The sequence below is a fragment of the Cyprinodon variegatus genome, unplaced genomic scaffold, assembly GCF_000732505.1.
Source record: "Cyprinodon variegatus isolate N-32 unplaced genomic scaffold, C_variegatus-1.0 Scaffold868, whole genome shotgun sequence".
Lineage (NCBI taxonomy): Eukaryota > Metazoa > Chordata > Actinopteri > Cyprinodontiformes > Cyprinodontidae > Cyprinodon > Cyprinodon variegatus.
The window spans coordinates 105,163-133,139 of NW_015151321.1; the positions used below are offsets into that span (position 1 = coordinate 105,163).

Here is a 27,977-nt window from a genome sequence, read left to right on the forward strand (position 1 = left end):
TTACTTTTGTGTTTTGTTTGGGTATTTTTGTTTCTTTTGGGAAAAAAAAAAAAAACAGGTTTCTCGAAGACCTTCTGCTTGTATCCCGGTGGATAGTTTGCTGCATATTTGTAACCAGTGAGTAATTAATTGTGGAGAAAGACTTAAAAAGAAAGGTGGTTCCATACCATGCAGAATTCTGTATTTATAAATACATAACAGAATTTTTTATGGATTTTAAAGCTACAAGTATTCTTTGGTAAATTAATGCACATTGATTTAAGCTGAAAATTCTAATGTGAAGATGTTTTACAGTCATACAAGACAGACTGAGCTGATTTGGCCATAATGACACAATGTATGGAGGCTTTTAAACACTGTAGCAATGGCCAAGCATGTTGGTGTTAGTATCATGGTAAGGGGCTTTACTGTTCTTAAAAGCTAAGACCATGCCAGAAACTAACCAACTGAAAACAACTAATGCTGCCAAGAAGGTTGGTTGCATATCAAGCCAAAGATGGTTGATGCAAAAGATGGTTGATGTGAACTAAAGCGTTTGGTTTCTCTGGAAAACTTACTGAGGGACATTTACCTTAAATAAGGTAGGGTGTAAATATTAATTGGACACTATGAACAAAAAGCAAAATAAAAACCTACTTTAATGTCACTTAACATTACATTTCAAACAAGCTGGATGACTATATTAAAAATAATAGAATAATAATATGGAAAATAACACAAAATAATAGATCAAAGCAGCAAATCTATTTTTTACCAACATTCCATTTAAAATAAAAATAAAAAAACATGTTGTTGCTACCTGTCTGGTCATATGTGTTTTGTTAGCTAAGAAATGCATTATAGAAAAACAGCACTTAGTTAAAACGATAAATAAAACATTAAAGAAGACATTTACTTGTAGCATTTGTAATTGTGAGTGCTTTAATCAGTGGAACATTATTACCATGCATGTATCGCTGGGTAGACTGTGGAAAGAGCCAGATTTTCAAATAAAACAAAATAAAATCTGAATTTTTTAATTATAATTTCATCAATCCGGAAAAGGCTATCAAAAACAATTGGGCCTAATGTAGAAATGAACTTGCTCTAACAATTACTGTTTCGATCACTGTAGACTCAAGAAGCCACCTGTGCTCCTTTTCCATTAGTGACGATTAGAACGGGTTGGATTATTTCAACACATTTTTATGAATTTTCCATTAAATTCAGTAGCACCTCAGTAAAGGAAGGATCTTTGATAGCAAGGCAGTCCTGAACTCTGAAGAGTTTCTAGAGATTTAAGCAAATCAGCCTAGACTGCTGTTTTTTTTTATGGCTGCTGTGAGACTCAAGGTAAAAGAGGAGATTCATGGAAGGCTGTAGGTGGGTAGATGAAACACCTTGGATATGTACAGAAGTCAGAGAGAAGCCATATCAGCTGAGAGTATACAAGGTAGAGAACATGTTAAGATAAGCTAATGCAAATACTATCTAATGTTATAGTGCTACAACACTGCTCATATTAAATAACCCCCAGCAATAACTATCAGTAAGCGGAGACCACAGTTGCTTAGCGGCCCCTGACCTCTTAGGGGCCCGTCACTGACACCTGGTTGGTCCCCTATGCAATTGGGAACTAAGACGTCTCTTTGCAGATGTAATGGTGTAAAATACTTCTTAAACCCACCTGATACTAGGTTATTGATGATATTTTATTGTCTCCTATAATTTTGATACCTAATAACGCAATGTCAATGTACATGAGAGAGTTGAGGAATTTATAGATTTGATGCTGCGATCGGTGATCAACAGATAATGATTGTTATGATCGATGTTCAGCGCACGGCTCCAAAAACCCAGATGTATGTATGTTTAGCTATGATGCTGTGACTAGTGAAGCCTTTTGGACAGAGTCTTCTGACGTCATATTTTTAGTGTAACTTGGAACAGGTGGAACAGAAAGCAGGCAGGCAGTTAAAATAGTAATGGTTCGGTATAACAGTTGCTAATGGAAAAAAAAACTATAGAGTGCTCACTTGAAGCGAATTGCTTTAAGTTGATATTAGTGTCAAAGGGGTAATAAATAAAACCTGACTGACAACATAAAGTATAAAATGTGTCTGTTTAGTAAGGGTTAGAAAACTATTTCTAAGGCTTTGGGATCACTAGTGAACCACTGTGAAATACATAGTCGATAAATGATGAAAACATGGAACATTCCCAAGAGTGCTTATGATCCCAAGGAAATGGGCAAAAATGTTTAAGTAAAGAGGACTAACCAGGACTAAAATGTTGCAAATTATAATAGATGTATTACATTTTATTATAGTAATGCCTCATCGCTTGAGCTAAATTTATCATTACATTTATCATACTTTAGAGGTGATGTGTGAATCAGCATCAGCCGAGTTTAATAATGGCTGAATTTTTCATATGTTTTAAATATGTTCCATCTTTTTTGGTGAAATAGCATTACCATCATAGCACCTCTGGATCATCAACTAAACTTAGCAGGAAAACTTCTGATATTGAACTCCAAAGCATTCAAGGGTCACAATTTTCACCCCAAAATAAAACTCACCCACCATTTAAAGGTTTGTTTATATCCACTGTAACTAAGAATGCACCAACAATCAATTGGTCATTTTTATTCCTCCATAGGCTCTCATTGGTTATCGGTAGTGCTTCATTAAATGCATTAAACTAAGCTTTCCCAGCATTTTTGATCCACTAACTCATTAATGGATCAGCATGTACTTTGAAGCCCTTTTACGTATAATGGAAATCTGATTAGAAAGATATGCTTTGATGCATAAACAGTGAGAATCTTGCAGGATCCAAATGTTCTTGAGTTGAATGGTAAAACCTTTCTAAAACAAGCATCTGGAAAAAGTTGGGTTATAATAATAAAATCGTAATTAACAGTTTTAAAAACATTTTAGAAAAAAACCTTGATTGGCAACAAATAGTAACTATAAACAAATAGTAACGATCAAATCTACTAACTAGTATAAAAGCTCAAACTGTCGCTGATGTTAAATAGTGCCTAAATAATTCTATAAATAATAGATTTAACAAAAATAAATACATTTTCCAACTGTTTTCTAAGTTTTCTAAGCTAAACAAAAATTTCTGAATTTTTTTGCTGGATGTAAAGGTTCGACTTAATCTTATTTCCAAGCGGAGTCACTTTTACAGAGCTAAAAGAGCAACTTCAACTCAATTAGAGGAGCTGCTTGTGTAGCTTAACTGGATAAATTCCAAGGTGGAGCAGGACCACATGTTTTATTTTTTTTTAAACAAGGTTCAGCCTTTTCTCTCCACTTATTGACTTTGGAAAAGAGCTCATTGGAATGTTATTTATACAAACATCTCTGCTCTAGGGCCAGATATAATGCGTTTGGCTGCGCTGGACAGCAACTTTAATATGTTCCGCCCCAAATTTTGTCCAAACATTGTTTGCAGTAATAAAGATGACACAGACCGTCCATCTGAGCTGATATTCCAACATTATCAAAGCCACATGGTAGAGATGCAATCAGATGTCATAAAAAAGACGTTTAGTGCATTTTTAAATATGTTTGTGTTCATTCCTATAGACTGAGAACAATTTTAAGATCTTTAATGTAAAAATTCAAGCATTATTATTTTACATCTCGAAAGCTGATTTGAATTAAATTCAGATGAATGTAGTTTATTTATATAGAGCCAATTCACAACACACATCATCTTAAAGCTCATACACCGATCATATAGTCAGATTGGTTCAAAGTTTTCTACCTAAGGAAAATCAGCTGATTGCATCGACTCATTGACAAATGCCACACAAACTGCAAAACCCTTAATGAAAATACCCTTCTTGTTTCTATTTTCTAAATGAGATCAATTATATGATGCATCACATTCATTTAAAAATAATATGTGACAGGCTTCTCTGTCAGTGCTAAACTATAAGAAAGTTCTCTGGCATTTCATATTTCATAGGAGATTAATTACTTCCATCAACTCTTGAAATACAACGGAGAAAAAGCCCAATGATAAGTTGATCGTGGGCAAATGTGACAGAAGCAGAAGTGTGAATCTTTATACTATGTTGAGGGGCAAAGACCTCAGCAATGACAGAGTGATGTTTGACCACAGGGCAAAATGTCATGGATAGAGAAAATGATTCACAATATATCAGCGCATCACTAACTATAAATCATCAACTATCAAGCATAGGGGTAAAAAAGTAATGATCTGGTCTTATTTTAGAAACAAACAGCCAACTTGACTGAAATTTTAGTCCTAGTTCGCATGCTAATGTGAAATAAGGCGTGTTACATAAATATGGCAACACAACAATTCTGGAACAATTTGTTGTGAAAAGATGAGACTAAAGCAGATACTGTACGTCTGGCCACAATGCACAAGCTGGTGTGCATAGAAACTAAAGACAGCAGATTATCAGCACATGTCATAGCAACTGTCAAACACAGTGGAGAGGGAGTGATGATTTAGGCTTATTTCGCAGCTACATGACCTTCAATCAGACTGAAATGGAAAAAAGTTCTGTTTGCACAATTCATGTAAACATTCCTTACAAGCAGAATTAGATTTAAAATAGATTTAAAAATAGAAGTATAATCTTCATGCCAAAGTAGGGGTGCTTTGCATTAAAGGAAAAAAAACTATATTAGAGGAAAATCCTAACATATTACACCTGTGACTTCATACCAAATGTCAATCACACTGTTTGAGGGGTGGTGCCATTTTTTGAAACAGTTATCCAACTACTATGGCTTGTTTCTTCAATAAAAAAAAACAATAAAGTAATATAAAAAGTGGGTAAAAATTCATAAATAAAATGAGAAATTGATAAAATAGAAAAAAAGACAGAAGTTAATACAATAAAAGTTTTGACTTCTTCCTCTTCAAGTTGGTTTTATGTTGGAAATAAAAAAAATAGAACCACCAATCCATCCATTTTCTGTCACGTTTATCCCAAGCGGGGTCTTGAGGGGTGCTGGTGCCTATCTCCAGCAGTCATTGGGCAAGAGAGAGTTCATCGCAGGGCAACACAGAGACAACAGGATAAACAACCATTCACTCACACAGGCACACCTACGGAGAAATTAAAGAAGCCAATTAACCCAACAGTCATGTTTTTGGACTGTGAGAGGAAGCCGGAGTACCCTGAGAAAACCCACAAGTGCTCAGGGAGAACAAGCAAACTCCATTCAGAAAGTCCCCGGACCAGGAATCGAACCCGGAACCTACTTGCTGCAAGGCAACAGTGCTACCCACTGTCCACTGAGCAACCAAAAAATAAATGGAACCATTTAACTCCCTAAAACATTACCTAAACAATATTTTGCATTTACATACAAAGACTTTATGACCTGAGTATTATGCACAAAATGGCTTCCAAATCCTGAGATTAAGAAGACAAGCCCAGAAACTGACATTTGTTACGATAAAATACCTAAAAAATTATTGTGTCCTCAGATCTCAGGAAAAAAGAGAGAAAAAAAAAAGACGTTTAAAGCAGTTTTAACAGGGGCCAAAATAAGGACAGGAAGATTATAGACAGGAAGTTTAAATTTCAAGGCATTTTATATTTAAAAATGGGTAGATATGACCAGCAGATGTCACTCTGTGTTCCTGGGAGATTTAATAAAATGTTGAAAGTCCTAAAATAGACGTTAAAGGTTCAGAAAGAGCTTGGAAATGTGAGAAAAAGGTCCAGCTCAGCCATCCCTGCGTCATTGTTCTATTATAGTTTACCATCAGACTAAAGCGCGGATAACATTTTCACTCTAAATAAGCTGAGATTCTGAGTCTAATAAAATAAAGCGTGTTTTGAAGTGATTGCTTTACTTACCCTCGCTCCCATACTGTTTTCCATTGTTCGCACCCATTTTAAAGAATACATAATCTACGGGCAGGCGCTCGGGTTATCAGGCTAAACACACAGAAGGAAGGCTACATTAAAGCTGAGGTTTGGTGCACAGTGTAGAATAGTATCCTTAGCTCCGACTTCAAATAGTTAATCCAGATGTTGGAGCGAGGGCGGCTGGGCATTACGCAAAAAAAGTAAAGTCCAGATTTGGTGCGTTTTGCAGAGTCTGAATCCGAACATCTACAGACAAAAGTCCCGATCCAAGAGGAGGTCCATGGCTAAGCTTTTTTCTTTTTTTCTTTTCTGAGAAGTTTCCCCTTAAATGGTAAGCAGCTGTTTATCAGGATGAGTGGAGAGTCCAGACAGGCTTTGTGAGGACGCGCAGATCCCGTCCGCTAGTTTTGGATTTAAAGAGACCGCAGACCAAGAAAGGAGAGGAGGCCTTTTTTTTTTTTTTCTCCTTAGGATTTTCTTAAAATAGGCCAAGAATGGGACTCAGATACTAAAATAAAATGATCACAGTTCAATATATCATGCAGCTCTGGCCAATAGTTTACAGATGTCTGTGGAGGGAGTGATGTGGCTTACTGCCCAGGGCGACAAGCCATAGGGGTGTCTTAAGCTCAAGAGAAAAAAAACAAATATTCAAAAGTTTTGCAGCTAAAGGAGAATTTGTTCCCCTCTACTAAAAGAAGCACGAAAAGCATGAAAAAAAGGATAAAACACATTGCATTACAGGTGGATGTTGATGCAAAATTTAGTGAATGATTAAAACCTCCAATCCAACATAGAGTCTCTGCTTGGAATTAGGCCTACTTAACCATAAATACTTTAAATATAGAAATATTAGCAATGTTCCCTGAATTGTAAAAAAAAAAAAAAAAAAAAAAAAAAAAAAAAACCTTAATGTGTAAATTTTACTAGGGGACAAAAAGGTTTGGGAGTTATGTTTAATCTATTTATTTATATATACATAGCCTACTTTCAGACAATTTGTTTTAACTTTCATTTATCCAGGGGGGAAAAATCCTATTGAGATTGAAAACCTCTTTTTCAAGGGAGTCCTGGCCAAGAGGCAGCAAAGTTACATAAGATACATCAAATATAGATACATTAAAATAAATGAGAGGTACATAAAAAAATAATAAAATAAATAATAAAAAATGACTTCTAAAACCCTCTGGGCTTAACAGGTTAAATTTGTCTTTAGACCCTCTAACAAGCCGTTAAAGACTTTAACACCAAGCTGGATATTTTGAAGGTAAATCTGAATTATTTTACTCATCTTCTTAAATACGGGAGAGGTACAGCAGCAAAACACCCTAGCATGATGCCACCAACAAAAACCTTGACAGATTCAGTTTCTTTAGGTCTTAAAACTATTCATCTACCTATATTCTATACCAATTCTTGGTAAAGAGCTAAAAATATCTCAGCTTACCACAGACCCTTCTGGCATTGCAGTCATGTATGTTTGTCACCCTAATCTGGTCCACACTTAAGAAGAGGGTTCTAGAACCCCAAATGTTAACAGATCATGATGTTCCCACTGCATTTGGTGCACTTCAGTTAAAAGAGGTGCCATCAATGTGTGAATGCATGTCAGTAGGTGACAGAGATGTAAAGCGCTTTAGAGTCCCCTGACTTGAAAACGTGCTCTAGACACTACATACATTTCATTTACCATTAAATTCAATACAGCGTAAAGAAACAGGATTGTAGAAAATAAAAGAAAATGTGCCAGGTTTCAACCGTCTGATCTGAACAGTCAACAGTTGAGGTCGTCAATAATCAGAACCTTCAAACCTGCCTCTTATTGGAAGTTCCCTGAACACTAGTGTGACTCTTCATTGTAAAGTTTTAAATTAGCATGGGCCGAGAGGCTGCAAACCACGAAAGAACCACCTGCTTCAAAAGTGAATAATGCTTGACTGAATCTTGCAGCTGTCCTCGTGGACAATCCATATGCTGCTTTGTTACTGGTATATTACAGTATACGATTGGCATAAAGAAGAACTACTTCCAAAGGCTTTATTTACCTTAACTCTTCTGCTAGATGGTCAGATATTCAACTAAATCATGCCAATTGATTCAGATACAAATTTTACCTTTTAGATACAAGTCTTTAGTTTTTCTCCTTTTTGAATTATAGATCACCATGGACTCAATCTTTGCACTAAATCCTAGTTAAAAACAAAAGATTTTTTCCTCTGCCAGTCCAAACAAAGCACACATAAGCTCTCAAATATTTCAGGGACACAGTTACTCTGAAAGAAGAGAGCGATTCTAACTCCACTTGTTGGATCACTCCCATGAATAGCAGTCACATAGGCCAGGGGACATGTAGAAGTATAGACAGTCAAAGCCGGTTGTCTCCGGTGGACAGTTGGATCAAATATTCTAAAGACATGTTTAAAAATAATCAGTTTATCAGCTTGTGTCCAGATATACATGTGGTGCAGTTGTAAAACGACTTCTCTGCATGCAGTAGTATAAATATTTCGTCTTCTAATGCACAGGCTATCGACATTTGTCCTCCATCTGTACAGGACCTGGCAGGAGTCCAGAAAAAAAAGCAAGCTGTAATTAAACTCTTCCAGTTTTATTTTCACCAAAAAGTATTTCAAACAAAGTTCCTTTATTCTTTTATTTTCTTAAATCTAAAACAAAAATGTCAGATTCGTTTTCTCTTATAAACCCTTATAGTTGCATTTAAACCATGTCTTACTGGCTCACTTGTAACAAGAAACTTGCCAAATGTCCTTCTGAGGTCAAATGCCAGACCTCAAAAACCTTTACAGCTAGTCATTTCTCCCACACTGGAATGCAATGAGAGACAGATTTAACCATCAGCACCTGAAACTGTTACACACCATCCAGTTTCTTAATAAAGTCCAGTAATGCTTGACCTAAACAGCCACTAAACTCCTTTTACATTCAGATCAGCTCTGACAGTTTGCCATTACATGCACAGGAACAAATGGGTAAGGGTTGACAAGCATACTGCCATTTATTTCCAGCTCAGATGTAGCCACAGATACAGTACTGCAAGCTGAACCGGGAACGCTGTTATCCTCTGGCATGGCTTCGCTTTGGGAGACTGCAGGCAACTGGCCATCGGTGTCCATCACAGGACTCAAGTGGTCATTTTCAGCTTCTGTGGCGGCTGAGTGGCTGGTGGAAAGTGGAGCAGTGGTGATTTCCTCGAGCCTGCTGTATAATGTCCTCATGGTCGCAGGAATGGACATGCAGCTGAGATAGGAAAGGAATCAAACTGAAAGCAAAGCAAAATGAGTTTCAAATCCTACAAAGGATGAGTGAAACACACCTCATTAGAACTGTAGAGGTGTATTCATCGAGGGCAGGATCAGATAATCCTGCTCCAAACAATTTGCAGGTGATCTGACGGGGATTCGATATGTTGACCAGCACTGGTGACAGGAAAGAAAGTGGAAGTTCATTTAACTGCCATGAGGATTAGGATATTAAAACGTGAATACAGGCATTTTTATGCTTAGAAATTAACAGGCATTAGGAAAAAGAACTAAAGATTAAAAGCCAAAATTAGTCCAGTATTTGATTCATTCAAATTAGGTAAAATTATTTTGATGTGGCAGAAATATTCAGCTGCCAGGATTACATCTTAATCTGTGAGATAGGATCATTTAGAGATGCAGAAAGCTTTTAATCTAGCTTTTTCATGACTGTTACCCTGACTCTCAGTTGAATCTTTGTTTTGTTATTTTTTACTTTAAAAACTAGGGCCGCGTTTCTAACAGTTTACATAAAAACTAAAGCAGTACAGAATGCAACTGGCTTTGCAGATAAAGTTTCGCACAAATGAATCTATTTTATGTTAGTCATAAAACAGATGCATGGCCTAATGTTAATCCTTTTTTTAAACTTATGACCTTAAATAAAGTTTTACCTACAGATGGGGTTCTTGCACAATATTTTTGTAAAAATGACATTCTAACTTACATTCAGTCAATTGGTATTACACTAGATTTGATGTAATTACGCGACTGCCTTTAGAAAAATTTGCTTAATTGATTATGTTTTACTTAAAGTGTGTTTATAGTAGAAATACAAAGCTCAGTATGAATTTATGACAAATCTCACAGGATAGAGTTTAAGAAGGTGCAGAAACCACCGATATGGAATAAAGGCAGGAAGTTCAAATATTTTCCATACTCAATTTCCTCACTATTCTTATCCAGCCATAAAAGACACTTAAAAATTCTCTTTCTCCCAGCTGCTTAAAAACTCTGATTCTGAAAATAACTGAATCTAATTAAACTACTGATATTCCAGATAATTCATTAAAGTCTTACAAACAGCCAGCGAGTCAGTGTGGTGGAAGGTCACAGAAATGCTGGTCGTGGACTCAGGACGGACTTCAAAGTACAGATCACAAACAGAACCTGGAGGTGGGATTCATCGAAATAAAGCAAAACACTGCATAGGTAATAAGATCATACGTTTTCATCATCACTTCCTCCATTTTGGATATAATCCCACCACTTGACCTTTGCCCACCTGGACAGGTACTCAGAGGAGTGAAACAGCTGTTCAGCAGGGTGTTATAAGCACACTGGTGACGCAGCAGCTCCAAGATGGCGCAGACATGAGCCGGGTGGGTGAAAGGAACGCCGTCCAGCAAAGCTGCTCTTTGTGTGGGAACATCCCATGCAGCTTCAGGTAGAATATAGGTGTGTATTTCACCTTCAGGCAAAACCTGGACAGACAAGTACCAGTTTTCTCTCAGCAAAGAGTCAATTATATTATGTTTTCAGTGATGATATTGAAGCTAAAAGCGTGCTGATACCACTCTAAAGATCTCCTGTTCTTCTAATGGACCAGACTGGCCGTTTGCACTTGCAGAACCTTTCAACAGAAGCTTGGGTAATGGCGCCCACTGGAGGTCCAAGTCTGGTACAGGCACATCTAGAGAAACAGTGGAATTAGTGTTTTCCTTAGTGGAAAAATAAAAATGCAAACTTTGATTGTATTTAGTAAAAAAATGCCTAGCCTGTTATTTGTCCAACTCTCTCAATAAAAGAAGAGAGCAAAGGTATTGGTGGCTTCAGTCGGAGCAGGAAACATGCAGGCAGCATCTCATTGATCACATCACCGAGTGGAAAGAAGACGGGACAACTGGCTCAAAGACACAGTTTTACTGTTAGCACCAGCAGCTGGCATTTTCACACCATGCTGAAATTGGGGTAAAACAATACGGTACGGACCGCTGATCATCCAGCTGAGGCGGTTGTGAGATTAAAGACGTCATCTGAAGCTTGTGGCTCAAATCACTGACACCCATTGTAACTTGGGCTGCCTGGACAGCTGGTTTGAACTCTAACAACTCCTCAAACGCTAGAAAATAAAACAAAGTTGACACTTTGAATCTGTTGCATGATCAAACTTTAAATCATGAGTCAAAAAATAAGCACCTTACACAAATCAGAGTTCTTTGGGCCATCATTTGGATGGGTATAGAAGTACAGAGACTGAGGATAATCTGAAATTAAGAATGTAATAAGGTCAGGGACTGAAACAAAAAAGCAAGCCTTTGATCCTGTTAAGATTCAAACTTATACCTTGCTTTCCTGCCATTAACAAGCCAACCCTCCCACTGTTTATTACGTCCATTTGGGTTTCACAGCCCTCTGAATCACTAAAAGAAAAATACAACCCTTAACAAGCCATAAATGGAGAGTTCAACAGCTGGAGTCCTGACAAACAAGCTAAAGAGGACTTAAGTTAATAAAGACACTGCATATTGTAAGGAGGATGGTCAAACTAGCTAATATCATCTACATATTAGCCTTTTGAATTTAGTCCATTTCTGTGGAACTTCAACTCTAACCTTGAGCTTCAGTCAGATGAGACCAAGGTTAGGTTTTAAAACAGCCAGCTTTAGAAGAGTCTGGTATGAAACAAAAATAAATATGTGGAAAAGATGCGTACCACTATACAAAGTGGAGGATCTGTAATGCTGTGGGCTTTTGAATCTCCTAGTCCCTGGAAACATTTACCAGCATTAATGGCACACTTAAATTAAGTGTGGATTCTTTTCATTTGTTTGTTTCCATTGCTTAACCAGGAATGTAGATAACTGAAGGTCACCGCCCATCAACTGATCACTACCATTAAAGATATTAGGAAAAGGTTCAGTTCTGTGCAGCCTGTTTTTTTTTTTTTTTTTTTTTTTTTTTTAACTTACTTTGGCATTTCCGAGATTTGCTGAAGGTCTTTCCAAAGATATTTTAGAGATGTTAACAGTTTGGATTTGGTTTCACTATAAAAAGGAGACAAGATAGTCCAAATAAAAAGAGACTCAGATTTTAAAAATGAATCAAGAAAGATTAAGAGGTACCTACTTGTCTCCTGGAATATTGTATTGGGCAAACAATTCTCCCAATCGTATGGAGAAATCATCAAAGTTATTGGACCTTTAAAATGTTGACACACACATACAAAAAAGAGAATTAACATTTATGTGTACATTACATTTGTAAGAAATGGACTGAATTGTTTTCCTCTTTTACCCGAGGAGATGCAAAAGTGAGACACTGGGCTGCAAGATGGTTTCAGCTCATTAGGGAAAAGAAATCAAACAGGAGGAGTTGCTTCATATTGCCAGATGGCCATGGTCTGCTTACAACAGGATGTTCTCCATGTGTGGCCACCTTTACCTCCTGCACCTCACCAGATGGCAGCAGCAACACCTCCAGGTAAAATAAGTCGGCTGTCAGGTAGCAGGTGGCGTCAGCGAAGTGAAAACCCATCCTAAAGGACAAATAAAGATACGTATGATAATGAGTGTGGGCATCCACAACAGAGAACTGGAATCCTCAGAGCAGCATATAAACCAAAATGATAAAATAAAAATATACAAACATTTTCATAAAAAAAAAAAAAAAAAACTTTGTCTTTCAACGTTTCATCCAGAACTCTGCTTAATTTCATAATCAGAAAAATAACCAACAGATGAATCAGTTAGCAAAATAATAATTAGTTGCAGCTCTATCCATTACATAAATGTTTTCAGCAACAAATCAAATTACTGAGGTAATATTTCTACAATTTGTTAAGCATAAGTTTCACTTCAATCCCGTTTAATTATATAGCGCCAAAAAACACAGATCATACAGATTGGTTTAAAGTTTTCCTAGGAAAACCAACTGATTTAATCTAGTCATTGACTTTGCAGGATTCTTTCTTCCTGGATTAGCATGTCAAGATGGCAAACATTCGCTTGCTTTCATGCATGAAGGGACAGTGGAGAGGAAAACCTCCCTTTAAACAGGAAGAAGCCAACGGCAGAACCAGGCTCAGTCTGATGAAGCTGAATGGGAGTTCAATGAGAGAGAAGCAGGAAAAAAAGGAACATAGAAGCACTGTCTATAAATCCTTTCCATGTCAGAGAAGTTAGCAGTAAAGTTGCTCCATAGGTGGCGCTGTCTGGACTTCTTTAAACCTTATGCCTACCAAAATAATTCCTCAGTTTTTCAAAATTCTGTCATTTTATAACCACAAACTCCACATTGGTTTAAAGCTGTAAGTCTTTGACAATCTTAATAAAATACTTTCTGATTTTACTTTTATCCCTACAAAGAACATTTATTTGTATTTGGGTAAAAGATTAAGACAGTTGAGTCTGTCGAGGCTTTATATCATGTGGCTCTTCCCCTTCTGCAGTTAAAATCTTCTACCAAGCGGTAGAAAAAGTAAAGTCATATACAGGACATATAAAAGACACAACTGTTTACCCTTGTTGTCTGGCGATAATCTCCAATCGGGATTTTATGTTGTTCATATAGGGTGCTGAAACATTAAGAATCATTTAGAACATTATTGCATTAGGATGCAGAAAAATAAATGATTGGAATATTGGTTTACCCTGAAACTCTTCTTGGAGTCGCTCCAAAGATCTCACAAGTGGCTCACAAGGTTTGGATTCATCCCTGGAAATCTCCTATTGTGGGACAGAGGAGAGTGAAAAAACCCCAACAAAGGACCTGTTGTGCAGCAGTGGGAGGCTTGTGTCAACACTTTAGTGCCGCCTGCCCATCCCATCAACGAACACGAGCTGCGTGACACCACAGCTAGGGCAATATTGACACTAAGGATCTGTTACACACCGTTTTAACCGGTGGGCAAATATATATTGACTGTTCATCCTTTGCTTTGAGAATCTAATTCCGTCATGATCATTGCGACAGGGAGCTTTTTAATTAACGCCATCTGCATTACCACTTTGGACCACACATTACTTTAGACCACCAAGTAATCAAGATTGCCTTACCAGACTGACCCCAGCCAAGCTCCACTTTAAATCAATCCACAAGCATTATCTTCTCTGGATCTCCCCCCGTGAAAAATCTAAAGAAAACTGAAACTCTTCCATCTCCCAGAGTCTCTGCACGCAAGTTAGCTTTGTGTTCAATTTAAACCAAAGCAGGCTGAAACCTCTAAATAAAAACCTTCACACCAATTAATTGCTTACTTTGCAAAAAAAAAAAAAAAAAATTCTGAACATTTATATGGAATTGATGGAACATAGAAAAAGAAATGCTTGTTTTGACAAGTTATCAGTCCTGCACCTCAATCATGCCCTTTTCAGCTCCTCCCCAATTTTCAATTTTTATTTTTTAGGTCTTTGGACTGAGATGGTCAAAGTTGTATATAGTAAACAAACTAAGTGAACTAACCTTTACAGTTTGAAGTATCTCCTTGTTTGATCTAATGATTTCCTAATGTTATGTGGGTTCCAAACAGCTTTAGGAGAGAAACAGTCCCACAGTATCATTGAACCTCCACCTTAGTTGAGGGCTTTTTTAGGGCTCTAATGCAATACAGAGCTTTAGACATTTCTCCCTCTGTATCAAACCCCTTCCTCAGAAAGGTTAATTGGAAAGTTAAAGTAATTTTCCAACCCATTTTCTCACGATTGTTCTGCACAAGCATTGGCAGAAACTGCTTTTATTGTGGTCATTTCCTCTGAACATTAACACACAGCCATCATACCTCAATAACATGCTCTCTCATATTTTCCATTTTAAAAATAAGCTTCTGTGTCATTTCAATTTATACATCATTAAAACAGAAAACCTCAGATTACGAAGCTTTCTTGAAACTTTGACAGACTGAACGTGTCACATGCATCTAAAAAATTAAAATGATTAAAAGTAAGAGCAACAATAAGTTCAGCTTGGTCAGTTTTGTGAATGCATTTTGATATCTCGTTAAGTTTTTATTTTTTAATTGAATAAATGTACTAAAATAAAATGTCAAACCTCATATCCTTCTGCTATAAAAAGATGGATTTATTTTAAGCTTTATAGACAACTTCCTGTTCTAATGTAGCTTGTAAGTGAGGATAAGATTAGAAGCACATCAGTTCCTATAGTGGGAATCGAACAAAGACTCAAGTATCCCACTAGGGATGATCTAATAGCAGTGCATCGCCACACACCAGTTCCTGAGTCATCACATTGGATTCTTAAAGAACCCATCCCAAAATGACTCAACAAAACCATAAGGCAGGATCTTCTCTCCTTTGGGATGGATGTGTAATTAAAGACCAAAAGGTTTGTTCCAAATGTCTTACCATGCAGCGTCGGACAAGCTGAAATGTGTCATTCCAACTCTTCTCTGCAAACTTGCAATGCAAGTTAGAAATTCTTGTATTTTCTTTCATTACTAAAAAGAAAAACAAAAAAAGGAAACATCAGTTTTCAAATGGCAAATTTTCCACATTTTCATCTTTGCAGTAAATTGCCACTTATGGAGCTTCAGAGTTACATGTTTTACTTCAAGCCTAGACTTCCTCTGTCCAAGCAACAATGCAACAAATGAAGGGGGGTTTGGTCTGGTGATAGAAATATTTCAATATTTTAACATATCACTCATAGTTAAATATTTCCCTCTTCATCTCATCCGATTACCCAAAATTGTCTCAGTGGGAAGAGATCAGGCAAGGGTAACCCAGGCACCCCTTTTCGCCATAACACTATTCAGCGAATCTTGTGGCGTTTCCAGACACATTTTTATTACAGTCATTTCCCTAAATACAAGCACGACCATTATGGATTTTTTATTTTTATTTTGGTATGTTATAAAACAAAGAATTATCCAAAGGTGACTTGCAGTCAATACTCCAATGGGACATTTAACCAAATAAAGAACCGACACAAAAATAAAATTATATGGAACCCTGACTTTGTAATAACAAGAAACGTTATGAGAACTTCTGATGAGCTGTAGATCAGATTTGTTCCATATTAGGGCTGAAACAATCGTATGAATTGTGAATAATCGATTATTGAAATAATAGTCCACTAATTTAGCAATCGATTAATCGTTAACTGCAGTGTAAAGACTCTAAAACATGCCTTGAGCTGACAGCACGACCCACTTAGAGCAGTAATTATACCAAGATTATATTTAAGATAAAAAAAATATATATATATATGTGTCTGTCAATATGCTCTATCCAGAACTCCACCATTAGAAAAGTTTGAGTTTCACCTGGTTTAACTTCGTAAAAGGTCTTCTTTAAGTAATTTTTGGCTATTCAATTATTGATTAAAAATAATAATAATTGACAGATTAATCGATTTGCAAAATGATTGTTAGTTGCAGCCCTACTCAAGTTACAGAGCAACTTAAAAACAAGGCATAAAGCGAAATAGATTACTAGCCTTTATTGCTATTGATAAGATCGATGATGCAGTTTGTTCATCCATGCAATTAGGGTTGCTGGTTTGAACCCCTACTCTCATTCATTGTGTCCTTGGCCAAGACATCTCCTGACGTAAAAATGTGCCATACTGGAATCAAAGTCCATTTTCCATTTAATTCTGGTCACTAAAGAAAACACTTAAACACAGGAACAGTCAAAGCGCAAAACATCTGAAAATCTTGGTCATGTTAAAATAGTTCTCAATGCACTTAATTGGAGGAGCTTTTTTGTCATACTTCTTTTTAGTTTAGTAGATTTTAAGGCATTTTCCTGTCAGCAGCATCACTTTTTTCCCCCTCATAATTTAGATTCACCAATGGGAAGATCCTGCACACAGGTGGTTTTGTGCTTTGGAAGAGGAATGCAGCCATCAGCTGATCCTTTGTCACATTCTCTCAGTTTCCAGCAATTCTTGAAATCTGCTCCATTGCACTTCTCTTTTGAGACAAAGCAAAATTACTAACATTATTCAACATTTGATCCATTTTGGTTCTTGAGTTTCATTAACTGCACATAAAGTTAATTATTCAAAAGACCAAAAACTTTAATACTACTAAAGGCAGACAAAGACACTGTACCCGTTTGTTGGATTCAGATGTCTGATCTCAAGAACTTTAGACCCGTTTCACTGCAAAAATAGTTCAGACTTGTTGGTTTATATTAGTCTTTTTTCTTATGTTAACATATGAATGAGGACATGACTTTTTAAAAAATGTTTTACATATTAAAACACTAAAAACTGTTTTCTACATGTTTCTGCCTCAAAGCATGGGGCTTGTTAATTTCCTTTTTCCCTTTAAACGTTTCCCAATTTATGCAGATTTGCCGGATGCATCTTCCAACTGTTTAGTACAGAAGAGGACTAGGGCCACTGAGAAAATAAAACTAATTTTTAAATTTTACTTCAGCATAATATGGGAAAAGGTCAGAATTCTGACTTTTCCCATATTATACTGAAATAAAATTTAAAAATCAGTTAATTTTCTTTCATTTTTTCAGTGGCCCCAATCCCAATCCTCTTCTGTACACGTCTCTTCCTTCATGGTCAGAATTCTGACTTTAATCTCAGAGTTCTGACTTTTTTTCTGCATATTATACTGAAATAAGATAAAAAAAATATTTTTTTTTCCAGTGGCCTCAATTCTCTTCCGTACATTAGTTCTGACTTTAATCTCAGAGTTCTGACTTTTCCCCCTATATTATACATATTATATATATATTTGAAACAAAAAAATTATAAAAAATATCAGCTCATTTTGTTTTTTTCCCAGTGGCCCAATTCCCTCCTGTACTTTAGTTCAGAATTTAATCTCAGAGTTCTACCTTTAATCTCAGAGTTCTGACTTTGATCTCAGAGTTCTGACTTTTTTCCCTATAATATACATATTATATATATGAAACAAAAAAAAAAAAAAAAAAATCTGCTCATTTTTTTTTATTTTTTCAGTGGCCCCAATTCTCTTCTGTACTTTAGTTCAGACTTTAATCTCAGAGTTCTGACTTTTTCCCTATATATATGAAACAAAAAATTATATAAAAAATCAGCCCTAATTCTCTTCTGTACTTTAATCTCAGAGTTCTGAGTTAAATCTCAGAGATCTGACTTTTTTCCCCACATATAATAACAAAATAATAAAAAATAAATAAAAATCAGTTAACTTTTTTTTTTTTTTTTTTCAGTGGCCTCAATTCTCTTCCGTACTAATCCATACATCATTATCATTTTTTTAAAATAAAAACAGCGCAGCTAGGGTGTCCCTGGCGGGCGGGCGTTGTCAGCCAGAGCCAAGCCCACAGGACGTCCATCCAGTCCGCTGCTAACAGCTACCGCCACAGTCCCTGGAGTTAGCCACCGAGCTAGCCATGAGCTAACAGGCACACCAAGCCGAGTGTTTTTATTTAGCCTTCCCTCTCTCAGCTCTACTCTATCTTTCTGCCCAAGGGAACCATTTAACTCACAGGTATGTTATCCATCAACAGAAAAACCACCCCACCTTGTTTAACCGTCTACTCCTTTTTTTCTCCTGTTAGTTGTGATTAGCTGCTGGGTAACCGACCGTTTGCTGCTAGCTGCCTCTGCTATTATCGTAGCATCTCGGTGTTGAAGGCATCTGTTGCTGGGTCAGGATGTTAAAGGTTTAATTTTTAAGGGCGTTTCAAAGCCGCTTTTAGCCTGAGCTCCTCCAGCTGTTAATTAAAACGTCAGGTGACGTGTTTACCTGCTTTGAGTAGCTGCTCGCTTATTAGCCACATCGCTCACTGGAACAGCCTGAAGGCTTGGATTTAAAACATTTACAATGTAAAATAGATACATAGATCTGTTAATGGGCTTATTTGAGTTATTTATACCTATGCTAATACAGTGATTTATTAGTTTACAGAACATTTAGCCTGCTAAGTTAGCAGGCACTGCTGTTTTAATGCTAACTTATTACTCCTACTCGTTCTTTAGCTGAATATTGTAATAATTTCGATAATATATGGTCGTTGAAAAAGTAAAGATGCATTAAATGTTGAAATACATAAACTCTTGCGGAATGGGAATAGTTAAACTAAGAGGTGTTTACAGTTTCCATATGAAATAGCAGGTAAGCACTACATTTAAGTGCTAATTCGTTACGTTGACTGACAGCTGACTTGGCAAATGACTTAATTTGTCTAATGAAGTATTGGCAGAAATCCCATATATAATCCTACTTTCCAAGTGGTCTGCCTTGGCCTGTGGATGGAAATGGCCTCCACCCACTCTTTCTATACATCCTGCTTCCTCTAAAATCCTCCTAGATTCATTCTGACCGCTGAATAGATGTAGCAATGTGTCACTTATGACTCTATCATACCACCATATGTTGATGAGGAATAAAACAAAACCTTTTGTAACAAATATAATACAAAGATCTTGTATTGTCTCAAAGGAGAACACTAGCAAAGTTGAAGGATACTAAAAACAAACAGTTTTGGACATTTAGCTGCAGTCAGAAAATTGAATGTTGATCCACTTATTGTTATAATTAATGTAAGTTAAGGCAGTGATGTTATTTTTTCTCTTATTCTTAAAGAAGACGGTCTTGGATTATCATTTCACCTCGATTCGGCTTTAGTTTTAATTTAAGAATTATAAATTCTCTATATTTTCAACAAATCTCTATTGAACCCTTGTAAATCATAGCCATTGCTTTTCAGCCTTGCTCTCGTTTGCATAAAGAGACTCTTTTGCATTGAATCTTAACTCTGCACTGTGACTGCTGCGTGCTTTGAAACTCTGACTTTTTCTGCTTGTTATAAGCTATAGGTAGCCATACTTCTTGGACTTGTTGATGTTTAATTATGTTACAACCAAGTACTTTAATGCTTGTTGTATAGATTTCATGTAATGGAGCAACACCAAGCTGTACATAAAAGAAATCCAACCCTAACGTAAAGTCACCTAACTTGTAAGTAGAGTTTACCTGTGTGAAATTTAATCTCACTTGACAGCCAGCTGTCCTTTGAAGGTTTGTTAGAGAATGTAGGTGATCAAAAAGAGCAGCGGAACAAAGCAGAAAGGTCGCGAATAAAGTTGAGAAGTTTAAAGCAGGGTGAGGTTACAAAACAAAATCCAAATTACTGTATAATCCACAGGGTGCTGCTCAGTTCATCATCCGAAAAGCAAAAGTGTATGACACAACTGTAAACACACCTACACATAGCCGTGTATTTGCACTAACAGGCATAGCAAGTAGAGCTTAAACAAGAACAAGTGAACAAGAGAGATTCACAGCAAGGGTGGGAAGAATCTTTAGATAAGACAACTCTCCACCGATTTACCCTTTTATGGAAGATTGGTTGGAACAATGCCATCATAGGAAGGAAGCCATATGTAGAACTTGTCCTAGAAGGCCCTTACTTTTACATTTTTGCCTATATTCAAAATGCCCTGCATGGTTGGAAAACAAACACTGCACAGTGCATACACATCTCCACTGTGGAACATGGTGTTGGCAGTATCATGGCACAGGATGGCTTTTCTTCAGCGGTGATAGAGGAAGCTGTGACGGATGTAGCTGAGCACTGAGGAATCCTGGCAAAAATCTTTGTTTAAGGTCACACGACATTTATATGTGAGGCTGAGGTTCACCTTCATACAACCCAAGCTCCAGCTGAATGTAGCTCTTTAATGGTTTAATCTTGGCTCAGTGTTAGAACGGGTTGTTAAAGTGCAGACATAAATCCATTTAAGTATCTGTGACGAGACATAGAATTGAATGTCACAGTAGCTTTCCATGCAGTCTGAATGTGCTTGACCCATTTTTCTGAAGAGAGAAATCGGGGAAACGTTTCAGTTTCTACTGTAGTATGCAGTGATGGTAGGGACCTAGCCTAAAAGATGTTACGCTAAAATTGCAGGGAAAGGTGCTTCTGCAAAGTAATGAATATGTTGTCACAGCTGAGCACAAACGCGGGAAACCATTTCTGGGTTTTATTTAAGAAGAAATAGAAAAGCTTGTTTCCTTTTCCTTTCACTCTGTGATCTTGCACTACTTTGTGATGGTCTTGCACTACATTTGCGTCAGATCCCAATAAAATACAGTAGAGTTCATGGTTGTTGAGTGAAAAAAGTTGAAAGGAAATACATTTGCAGAAAAACAGAATAAACAGCTATTTCTTTTAATTTAAATATTTAATTGAATGATAAAAGAGAGACCTTTAGAATTAAATCAAATCATTTAAAAGACACAAAAGGAAAGCAGAATAGCTGCAGAAGGGGAATAAAATGTGAACAAGATGAAAAACGTTTGTAATGTATCTGTCTGGGTCCATCTAACCAATTTTCCCTCTGCAGCTCATTTATAGTGTAGCATCACTCTCTCCTGGCTAAGCGATCTACCTGCAGATGTGGAACAAAGAGGCTGTGGAAACTATGATACAACTACGTCCTTATTTTTCCCTTCTATCTCTTTACTTTTACAGGGTTATCACTCTGCACTTAGCGGCTCCTGGAATTCTTTTACGATCTTTGTTCCAGAGTCCCACCCACCGTCTGCCTTGACCTTTCACCTCCTGGCGCGTGCGTCTACACGGAGCCATGGCCGCTGCGAAACCCAAAGGACAGAACTCTCTGGCCCTCCACAAAGTGATCATGGTGGGCAGTGGAGGCGTGGGGAAATCAGCCCTCACTCTGCAGTTCATGTATGACGAGGTGAGGGTCTCGCTTAGTAGCGGTCATGCAAAATTTCCCACAATTCCTGCAGCCGTAATCAGTGGGGGAATGACTTTTTCTTCCAGTTTGTTGAAGACTACGAGCCGACTAAAGCCGACAGTTACAGGAAGAAAGTGGTGCTGGATGGAGAGGAGGTGCAGATAGACATCCTTGACACAGCCGGCCAAGAGGACTACGCAGCCATTCGGGATAACTACTTCCGCAGTGGCGAGGGTTTCCTCTGCGTGTTTTCCATCACAGAGCTGGAGTCCTTTGCAGCAACAGTTGACTTTAGGTACGCAAGAATGTATTGAAATCAAACTACCACTTTTAACTGTTACAAATGGTGCCAAAACAGGACCAGGTTACAAGGCATCTTCTCTATATATTAATAATAATAATAGAAGAGATAAATCTGCATATAATCAAAGAACACAGAGGAGCGATGCATATAAAAGTCCATCAGACAACAGGAAACACCCTTTGAGCTGCTGCACCAGCTGTCATGTCAGTAAAAGTTAATGATTTACTGGTAGTTTAGTTGGACAAATAAGTCATTATTTTTAATGTAATCATAAACACAGGGGGAGATTGGTTTGAATTAAGGGTATTATTATTTTTTTTTATTTGTTTTGAAAAATGTCAGTCTGAAAGGTAATATTTAGACAAATGTCTAACAAGATTCCAGAAACAACCAGAGTAATACAGAACATCAAAGGCAAAGAAAATAGATTAGCTCATCATTGATGTTCATAGAAACCCCAAAACAGCCCTGATTTTAATAACAAGCATCCATCCCACCATAAGGAAATTAATATGAGCCATCTTAGAAATAAATGATGGCAAATTAAAAGGTTTATAATAGGTTATTTATCCAAGATATGAGAAAAATGGGTCAGAGGAGTATTTCTGCCTTTCTAGTCAAACTAAAATCACAATTCCTGATATTTTGGCAAATAGTCAAATAGTAAATATTTAGTTTTTATGAGTTTATACAGATTTTTAGGATTTTTTTATTAATCACAATATAATTGAAATGTCTTATTTCATGACTTCGTTCTTTTATTGAAACACATTTTAAACATGTTTACTAATAGACTGGTGTCTTTATGCCTTTTTGATTTTGAGGATTCTTTATTTTCAGTAAAGTAAAAAAATATTAAATAGGGCTTTAGAAATCATCCAGTAGTGCAGGCTTAATGGAAAGAATATTAACTCCCTGTCTTAAGGAGGTAATAATTAATTTAGGGCTGTATCTAAAGATTATTTTGCAAATCAATTAATCTGTTCATTATTTTTTTCAAATTATAATCGGATAGCCAAAGGTTCGTTAAAGAAGATTTTTTTTTTACAAAATTAAACCAGGTAAAACTTTTCCTGTTTTATATATTTATATATATATATATATATATATATATATATATATATATATATATATATATATATAATTTATTTTTATTTTTTTTACTAATTTTGGTATAACTGCTGCATGTTTTACAGTCCCCAGTCCCTATAGTGCCAGTTAATAATTAACCGATTACTAAATTAGGTGACAATTATTTAAATAATCCGATTGATTGTCTAAGGCCTTAATTAACTGATTAATTTAACAAACAGGTCTTATTAGAAGTATATTGGAGCTGTACCTGTTCCACGGCTGTTTTGCAGAGAGCAGATTCTTCGAGTGAAGGAGGATGAGAACGTTCCCTTCCTCTTGGTTGGTAACAAATCAGACTTGGACGACCGGCGGCAGGTTAGCGCGGACGAAGCGAAGGCACGCGCTGAGCAATGGGGGGTGTGCTACGTGGAGACCTCTGCCAAAACCCGTGCCAATGTGGATAAGGTTTGTCACCCCCTGCTGGCCAAACAAGCTCATAGTTGAAGGAGATAAATTTGTAACTTTGTGTTTGTCTTGGGTTTGCTTCCAGGTGTTTTTCGACCTGATGAGAGAGATCCGAGCAAGAAAAATGGAGGACAGCAAAGAGAAGAACGGGAAAAAGAAAAGCAAAAGTTTGGCTAAAAGAATTAGAGAGAGGTGCTGCATTTTATAGTGGCAAAAGCGAGCAGGCTAGCTGCTACCGTACTTGTACATTTCTCAGACTTTTTTGCATTTATTTTGTGCCCAGACCTGACCATGACTTTCTGTTCCTGGCTAAAACAGGACCTCTGACCTTGAGTCAGGAAGTAGTGAGGTGGCACTTCATCCACCATTTTTAGCTCTTAACTTTTTATGTGCTGACACTCCAAATAATTTATGATTTCTGTAACCTCTCTTTCTTACTCTTGGCCACATCAGAGTTTTAATAGATGAGTGGTGTTTTCATTTTAGGCGAAAGCTTGCCAAAAAAAAAAAAAAATAAGACACTGAAACGTCCAAAAAAAAAAACAACATTAAAAATGTATAGTGTGTTTATATAATCTTCCGACAGCTGTACAGGTGTACGTTTTAGAGAGAAGGATCGACACGTTTCAGAGACGAGGTTTAAATGGGGAAGGCACAGTTTGAAAAGCTCCAGCTATGAAATAAATCCGCCACTTTCGCTCGGAGAGCCTCGATGTTGTAGCGTGAGCTCCAGGTTCAAGTGCCACCAAGTAAATATAATTTACACCGATTATTCTGGGAAGACATTTCATGAAGTGACAGTTTCCCTTTTCTAAGCAGGAGCCCAAATTTGTTGCCATTCCTACTTGTTTATTTGTCCTTTTCATCTGTATTTTGTTTTTGTTCTTTTCCCAATCAAACACTGTAAAATAAGCGCACTAGGTTAATCCATTTCCCTTTGTTTTTTTTACCCCTTTTGTGTTCTTTCTTCTAAAATGCACAAATTACATGAATCAATACCCTATATCCTCAGAGGGATTTTGGAAACACTTGAACCGTTTTCAAGTCTAACTTTAAGTTTAACCTCGCTTGGCTAGGGAATTTCATTGCCTTTATCGTGACTGAGGAATCCCTGGTGCTCCGATTTAAAAAGGTGATTCCATAACACTACATGCAGCTCTGATTACTAAAGCAAACTGCTTCCATACAATTAAACTTTTACATGGCTCAGACGTTTGGTTAGCTACTTTCTATTACTCTAGTCTTTATTTAATGTCTTTCTTATTTCAACATAATTTAACAAGGAGTTTGCAGGGCTGAAAAATTCACAAAAATAAGGAAAAATTAGGAAAATGTCTTATTTCTAAAAATGTTGCCATTTGCAACCAAAGAAAACTGCTAGTTAATACAAATAACAGGGTTCCTACACAGTCTTAAAAAGCTGGCCATTTTCTTTCGTTGTTTAATAAGTACTGATTAAAAAAAGATATGAAAATATTGTTATCCATGTGTTGCTCCAACACATGGATCCAACTAAGTTGGCGAGTGATTAAGGTAATTATCGAACTCCTGTTAACACCAAAAAACGCTTGAAATATAATTTTTTCAGAAAATAACAATATAAAAGAGAACAAGCTATTTGACTCAATAAAATGAAAAAATTAAGCTTAAACAGTCTAGATGGGGCTTTCTTTTTATAAAAAACAAAAAACTAATGACTGTTTAGTTGTTCTAACTGTGCAATAAAATAAGAGCTTAACGCCTTTATTTCTTGAAAATAATAAGCTAACAGATTGATCTTCAGACACAACAAGCTCTGCATAATTAAAGGTCGTCTGAAGATAAATAACTTCTCAAGTAGAAAGCTTCCACAAACATGGACACAGAGATAAAGGGCCCATGCAGCAAAAAAACAAAAAAAAAACATGGCTCCTTTCCTTTTACATGAAGGGATTTAGATTGTGGACATCAGCACCGTTCCCTCATGCCTGCATTACATGTTTCCATGGTTACCAGTTTGATGGTGACATGCTGTGAAATGACTTACTTGCATAACAGAAAATTACCTCCGACAAAAAAATGACCCAACCTGTTATTTGTGATCATAAATGCTCTTGGAGGAAATCAGGAATGGCATTGTTCAAGGAGAGCATTTAGACACCAAAAGGATATCTAGTTGAAGACGATGAAGTAGATGCTTCAAGCTTTAAAGAAAGTCCTGTTAGATTTCTCGTCGTCATTAGGAGCTGTGCATCCTCTGACCGTATAGGGGTGCTTAGCAACAGTGGGGATTCAGATTGAAGTTTGCGGCAGACGTGTGAAATAAAATTACCCATTTTAAGTCAGATGTATCAAATTCAGCCTGAACACACATCTCTATTGTAGCACCACCACAGGATTATGGTAACAGGAAACCATTTAACTAAGATTACAAATTATATTTAGCGCACAAACATGGCTCACCAGCATTTTAGCAAGATGACCCAACTTAGCGTTGAGGAGCACAAGCTGATTTGCAGCAGGGAGACACTGGTAGTATTACTCTAATAGCTACTAGTTAATAGGTCAGGTAGGAGACTTCCTGTTTTGTTGCTGGCTGATCTTCACTTTCAGATTTCCACCAAGCCCCCCCGATTGCACCCTTGTTTAAAGTAGCTATGTGAGTTAGCAAATATATAAGGTTTGAAATGCTTCAGCTTCACCGTTGCTTTGCACTACTGCGTTAGTTGGCAGTAGTGGTGTGTGCAACTCCAGTCTTTGTTCATGAGGCCCTAATATATCAGTTTCTGGAACATGTACTACCTTAACCCCGCGGTTAAACATTGTTTAGCCCTTTCTCAGCACAGCTTCTTGTGGATTGTGGATGATAGTTTTGGATTTTTTTGTTTTTTTTCATGCTAAATGATTATATTGCATTTTTAAAATCGGTCTATGGAGCTTTATGCTTAGCTTCTTACCTACATGCCAGAAATGGCCTAAATTGCAGTTGAGGGATTTGGAAATTTGATTCTGGAAAATGTCTTGTGTAGGAACCCTGAAATAAGTGCCCACTTATTAAATCCAGTGAATGAAAACCTGCCATGGTGAGCATAAATCTTCAGCACTACAATGTAAAAAAACAAAGATCTTTGCAGATGTTTGAAGATGGGGAGGTAAAACGGATCGGTGAAAGAAATGGAAGGTTAGGAGGGCTTTTGTAATTCTTGTGTAGTGCGTCACTGTTGCCTCTCTGTCCGTCGTGAATGTGCATAATCCCCTCCTGTAATCCTAAACTGCCAGTGCTTTGCAGAGCATAGAAGTCATAGATGTTCTACTTTTTTTTTCCGTCAGCTGCATCCTGTTCGAGGCTTCTCTGTAACGTTACAAAAACTTTGTGCGTTCCTTTTTTAGCTTATTGGGACTAAATGACTTGAGGGGAAAGTTGATTTAGAAAAGACAGAACCTGACTGCACTTCAGCAAAAGCTTGATATAATCAGGAGAAAACACCGGCCTACACCTGTGTTATCTTGATTCTTAAGACTGAGCCACTTGTTTATTTTGATTAAGTTTTTTTTTAACCAATAGCCTCTAATTGAGGTTGTTGATACCTTCCAGTCTGATTATATTATAAACCATTGATGTGAGGTAAATGCAGTTCTGGTCAGAGGCTTACATATGCTCCTCATGGGCCATGCTATTATGAGGGTTTAAAGGGGTGTATTGTTGAATATAAGCCATTATCATCCTATCTGCTGAGTGGATCGATTATTAAACATACAACTTGGGAAATTGGGGATTTTCTCTAAGTGACACAGGGCAAATATAGGGACATGTTTAAGCTTTTTGGCAAAAAAAAAAAAAAAAAAAAAAATAAAAAAAAAAAAAAAAAAAAAAGAATATGGTATCATATGAAAAATCTGAGTCAATAAGTTTAAAAGTTTCAGCACACTCAAAAAGAGAGAAAAAGCAANTTTTCTCTAAGTGACACAGGGCAAATATAGGGACATGTTTAAGCTTTTTGGCAAAAAAAAAAAAAAAAAAAAACAAAAACAGGCTTGTTTGAAGGAGGAAAGTTTGAGCTCTCAAATGTGAGCCCATCATAGCTTCTGTCAAACATGGTAGTGGCAGCATCATTCTGGGGGAACTTGTTTTTCTGTCAGTGTGGTGCTATTGCATTCTAAAAAGTGGGTGAAATAACAAAGATGGAGGATTGCTTTCAGAATCCTCCAAGGTGATCTTAAATTAGCAGCTAGATGAATGAAAGGAATGAATTGGACTGGAATGGACAAAGCAAACATTAAAATCGACCTTATAGAAGACATAGGTGATTTGATGATTTTAGGTGAAAACCTTTTTAATGGCAAATCACCCCAATAAATGCTTAGC

At 36.8% G+C, this 27,977-nt stretch overlaps 3 protein-coding genes across 7 annotated transcripts in view; 1 reads left to right on the forward strand and 2 right to left on the reverse strand.

The window, feature by feature from the left end:
- The window catches only part of fbxl7 (F-box and leucine-rich repeat protein 7), a 36,768-nt gene extending 30,534 nt beyond the window's left edge, over positions 1 to 6,234 (reverse strand). The window contains exon 1 of the mRNA XM_015397500.1: positions 5,843 to 6,234. Within this exon, the coding sequence (XP_015252986.1) occupies positions 5,843 to 5,879 (37 nt within the window). The 5' untranslated portion in view covers positions 5,880 to 6,234. The remainder of the gene's footprint in view (positions 1 to 5,842) is intronic.
- A 2,281-nt stretch (positions 6,235 to 8,515) lies between these two features.
- Positions 8,516 to 20,249, reverse strand: LOC107099409 (mediator of RNA polymerase II transcription subunit 1-like). 5 transcript variants are annotated; one of them, XM_015397507.1, is made up of 18 exons: positions 20,060 to 20,238; positions 17,189 to 17,238; positions 15,477 to 15,568; positions 13,766 to 13,841; positions 13,636 to 13,690; positions 12,526 to 12,652; positions 12,412 to 12,440; positions 12,244 to 12,315; positions 12,087 to 12,161; positions 11,461 to 11,537; positions 11,319 to 11,381; positions 11,107 to 11,236; positions 10,893 to 11,017; positions 10,689 to 10,807; positions 10,400 to 10,598; positions 10,195 to 10,284; positions 9,189 to 9,291; positions 8,516 to 9,112 (listed from the first exon to the last, which is right to left on the reverse strand). In XM_015397507.1, the coding sequence occupies exons 3-18, from the start codon at positions 15,564 to 15,566 to the stop codon at positions 8,803 to 8,805; spliced, it is 1,740 nt and encodes a 579-aa protein (XP_015252993.1). In that variant the 5' UTR covers positions 15,567 to 15,568; positions 17,189 to 17,238; positions 20,060 to 20,238; the 3' UTR covers positions 8,516 to 8,802. The 5 variants fall into 5 exon arrangements, with proteins under 5 accessions (XP_015252993.1, XP_015252996.1, XP_015252992.1 ...); XM_015397510.1 differs by lacking the exon at positions 20,060 to 20,238 and adding an exon at positions 18,605 to 18,778 and having other exon boundaries at positions 12,559 to 12,652; XM_015397506.1 differs by lacking the exon at positions 20,060 to 20,238 and adding an exon at positions 18,605 to 18,778.
- LOC107099411 (ras-related protein Ral-A) lies at positions 18,415 to 27,449 on the forward strand. The gene is made up of 5 exons (XM_015397511.1): positions 18,415 to 18,571; positions 21,561 to 21,789; positions 21,876 to 22,084; positions 23,458 to 23,632; positions 23,718 to 27,449. Exons 2-5 carry the CDS (start codon positions 21,676 to 21,678, stop codon positions 23,838 to 23,840), a joined length of 621 nt encoding a protein of 206 aa, XP_015252997.1. The 5' UTR covers positions 18,415 to 18,571; positions 21,561 to 21,675; the 3' UTR covers positions 23,841 to 27,449.
- The last annotated feature ends 528 nt before the right edge of the window (positions 27,450 to 27,977 follow it).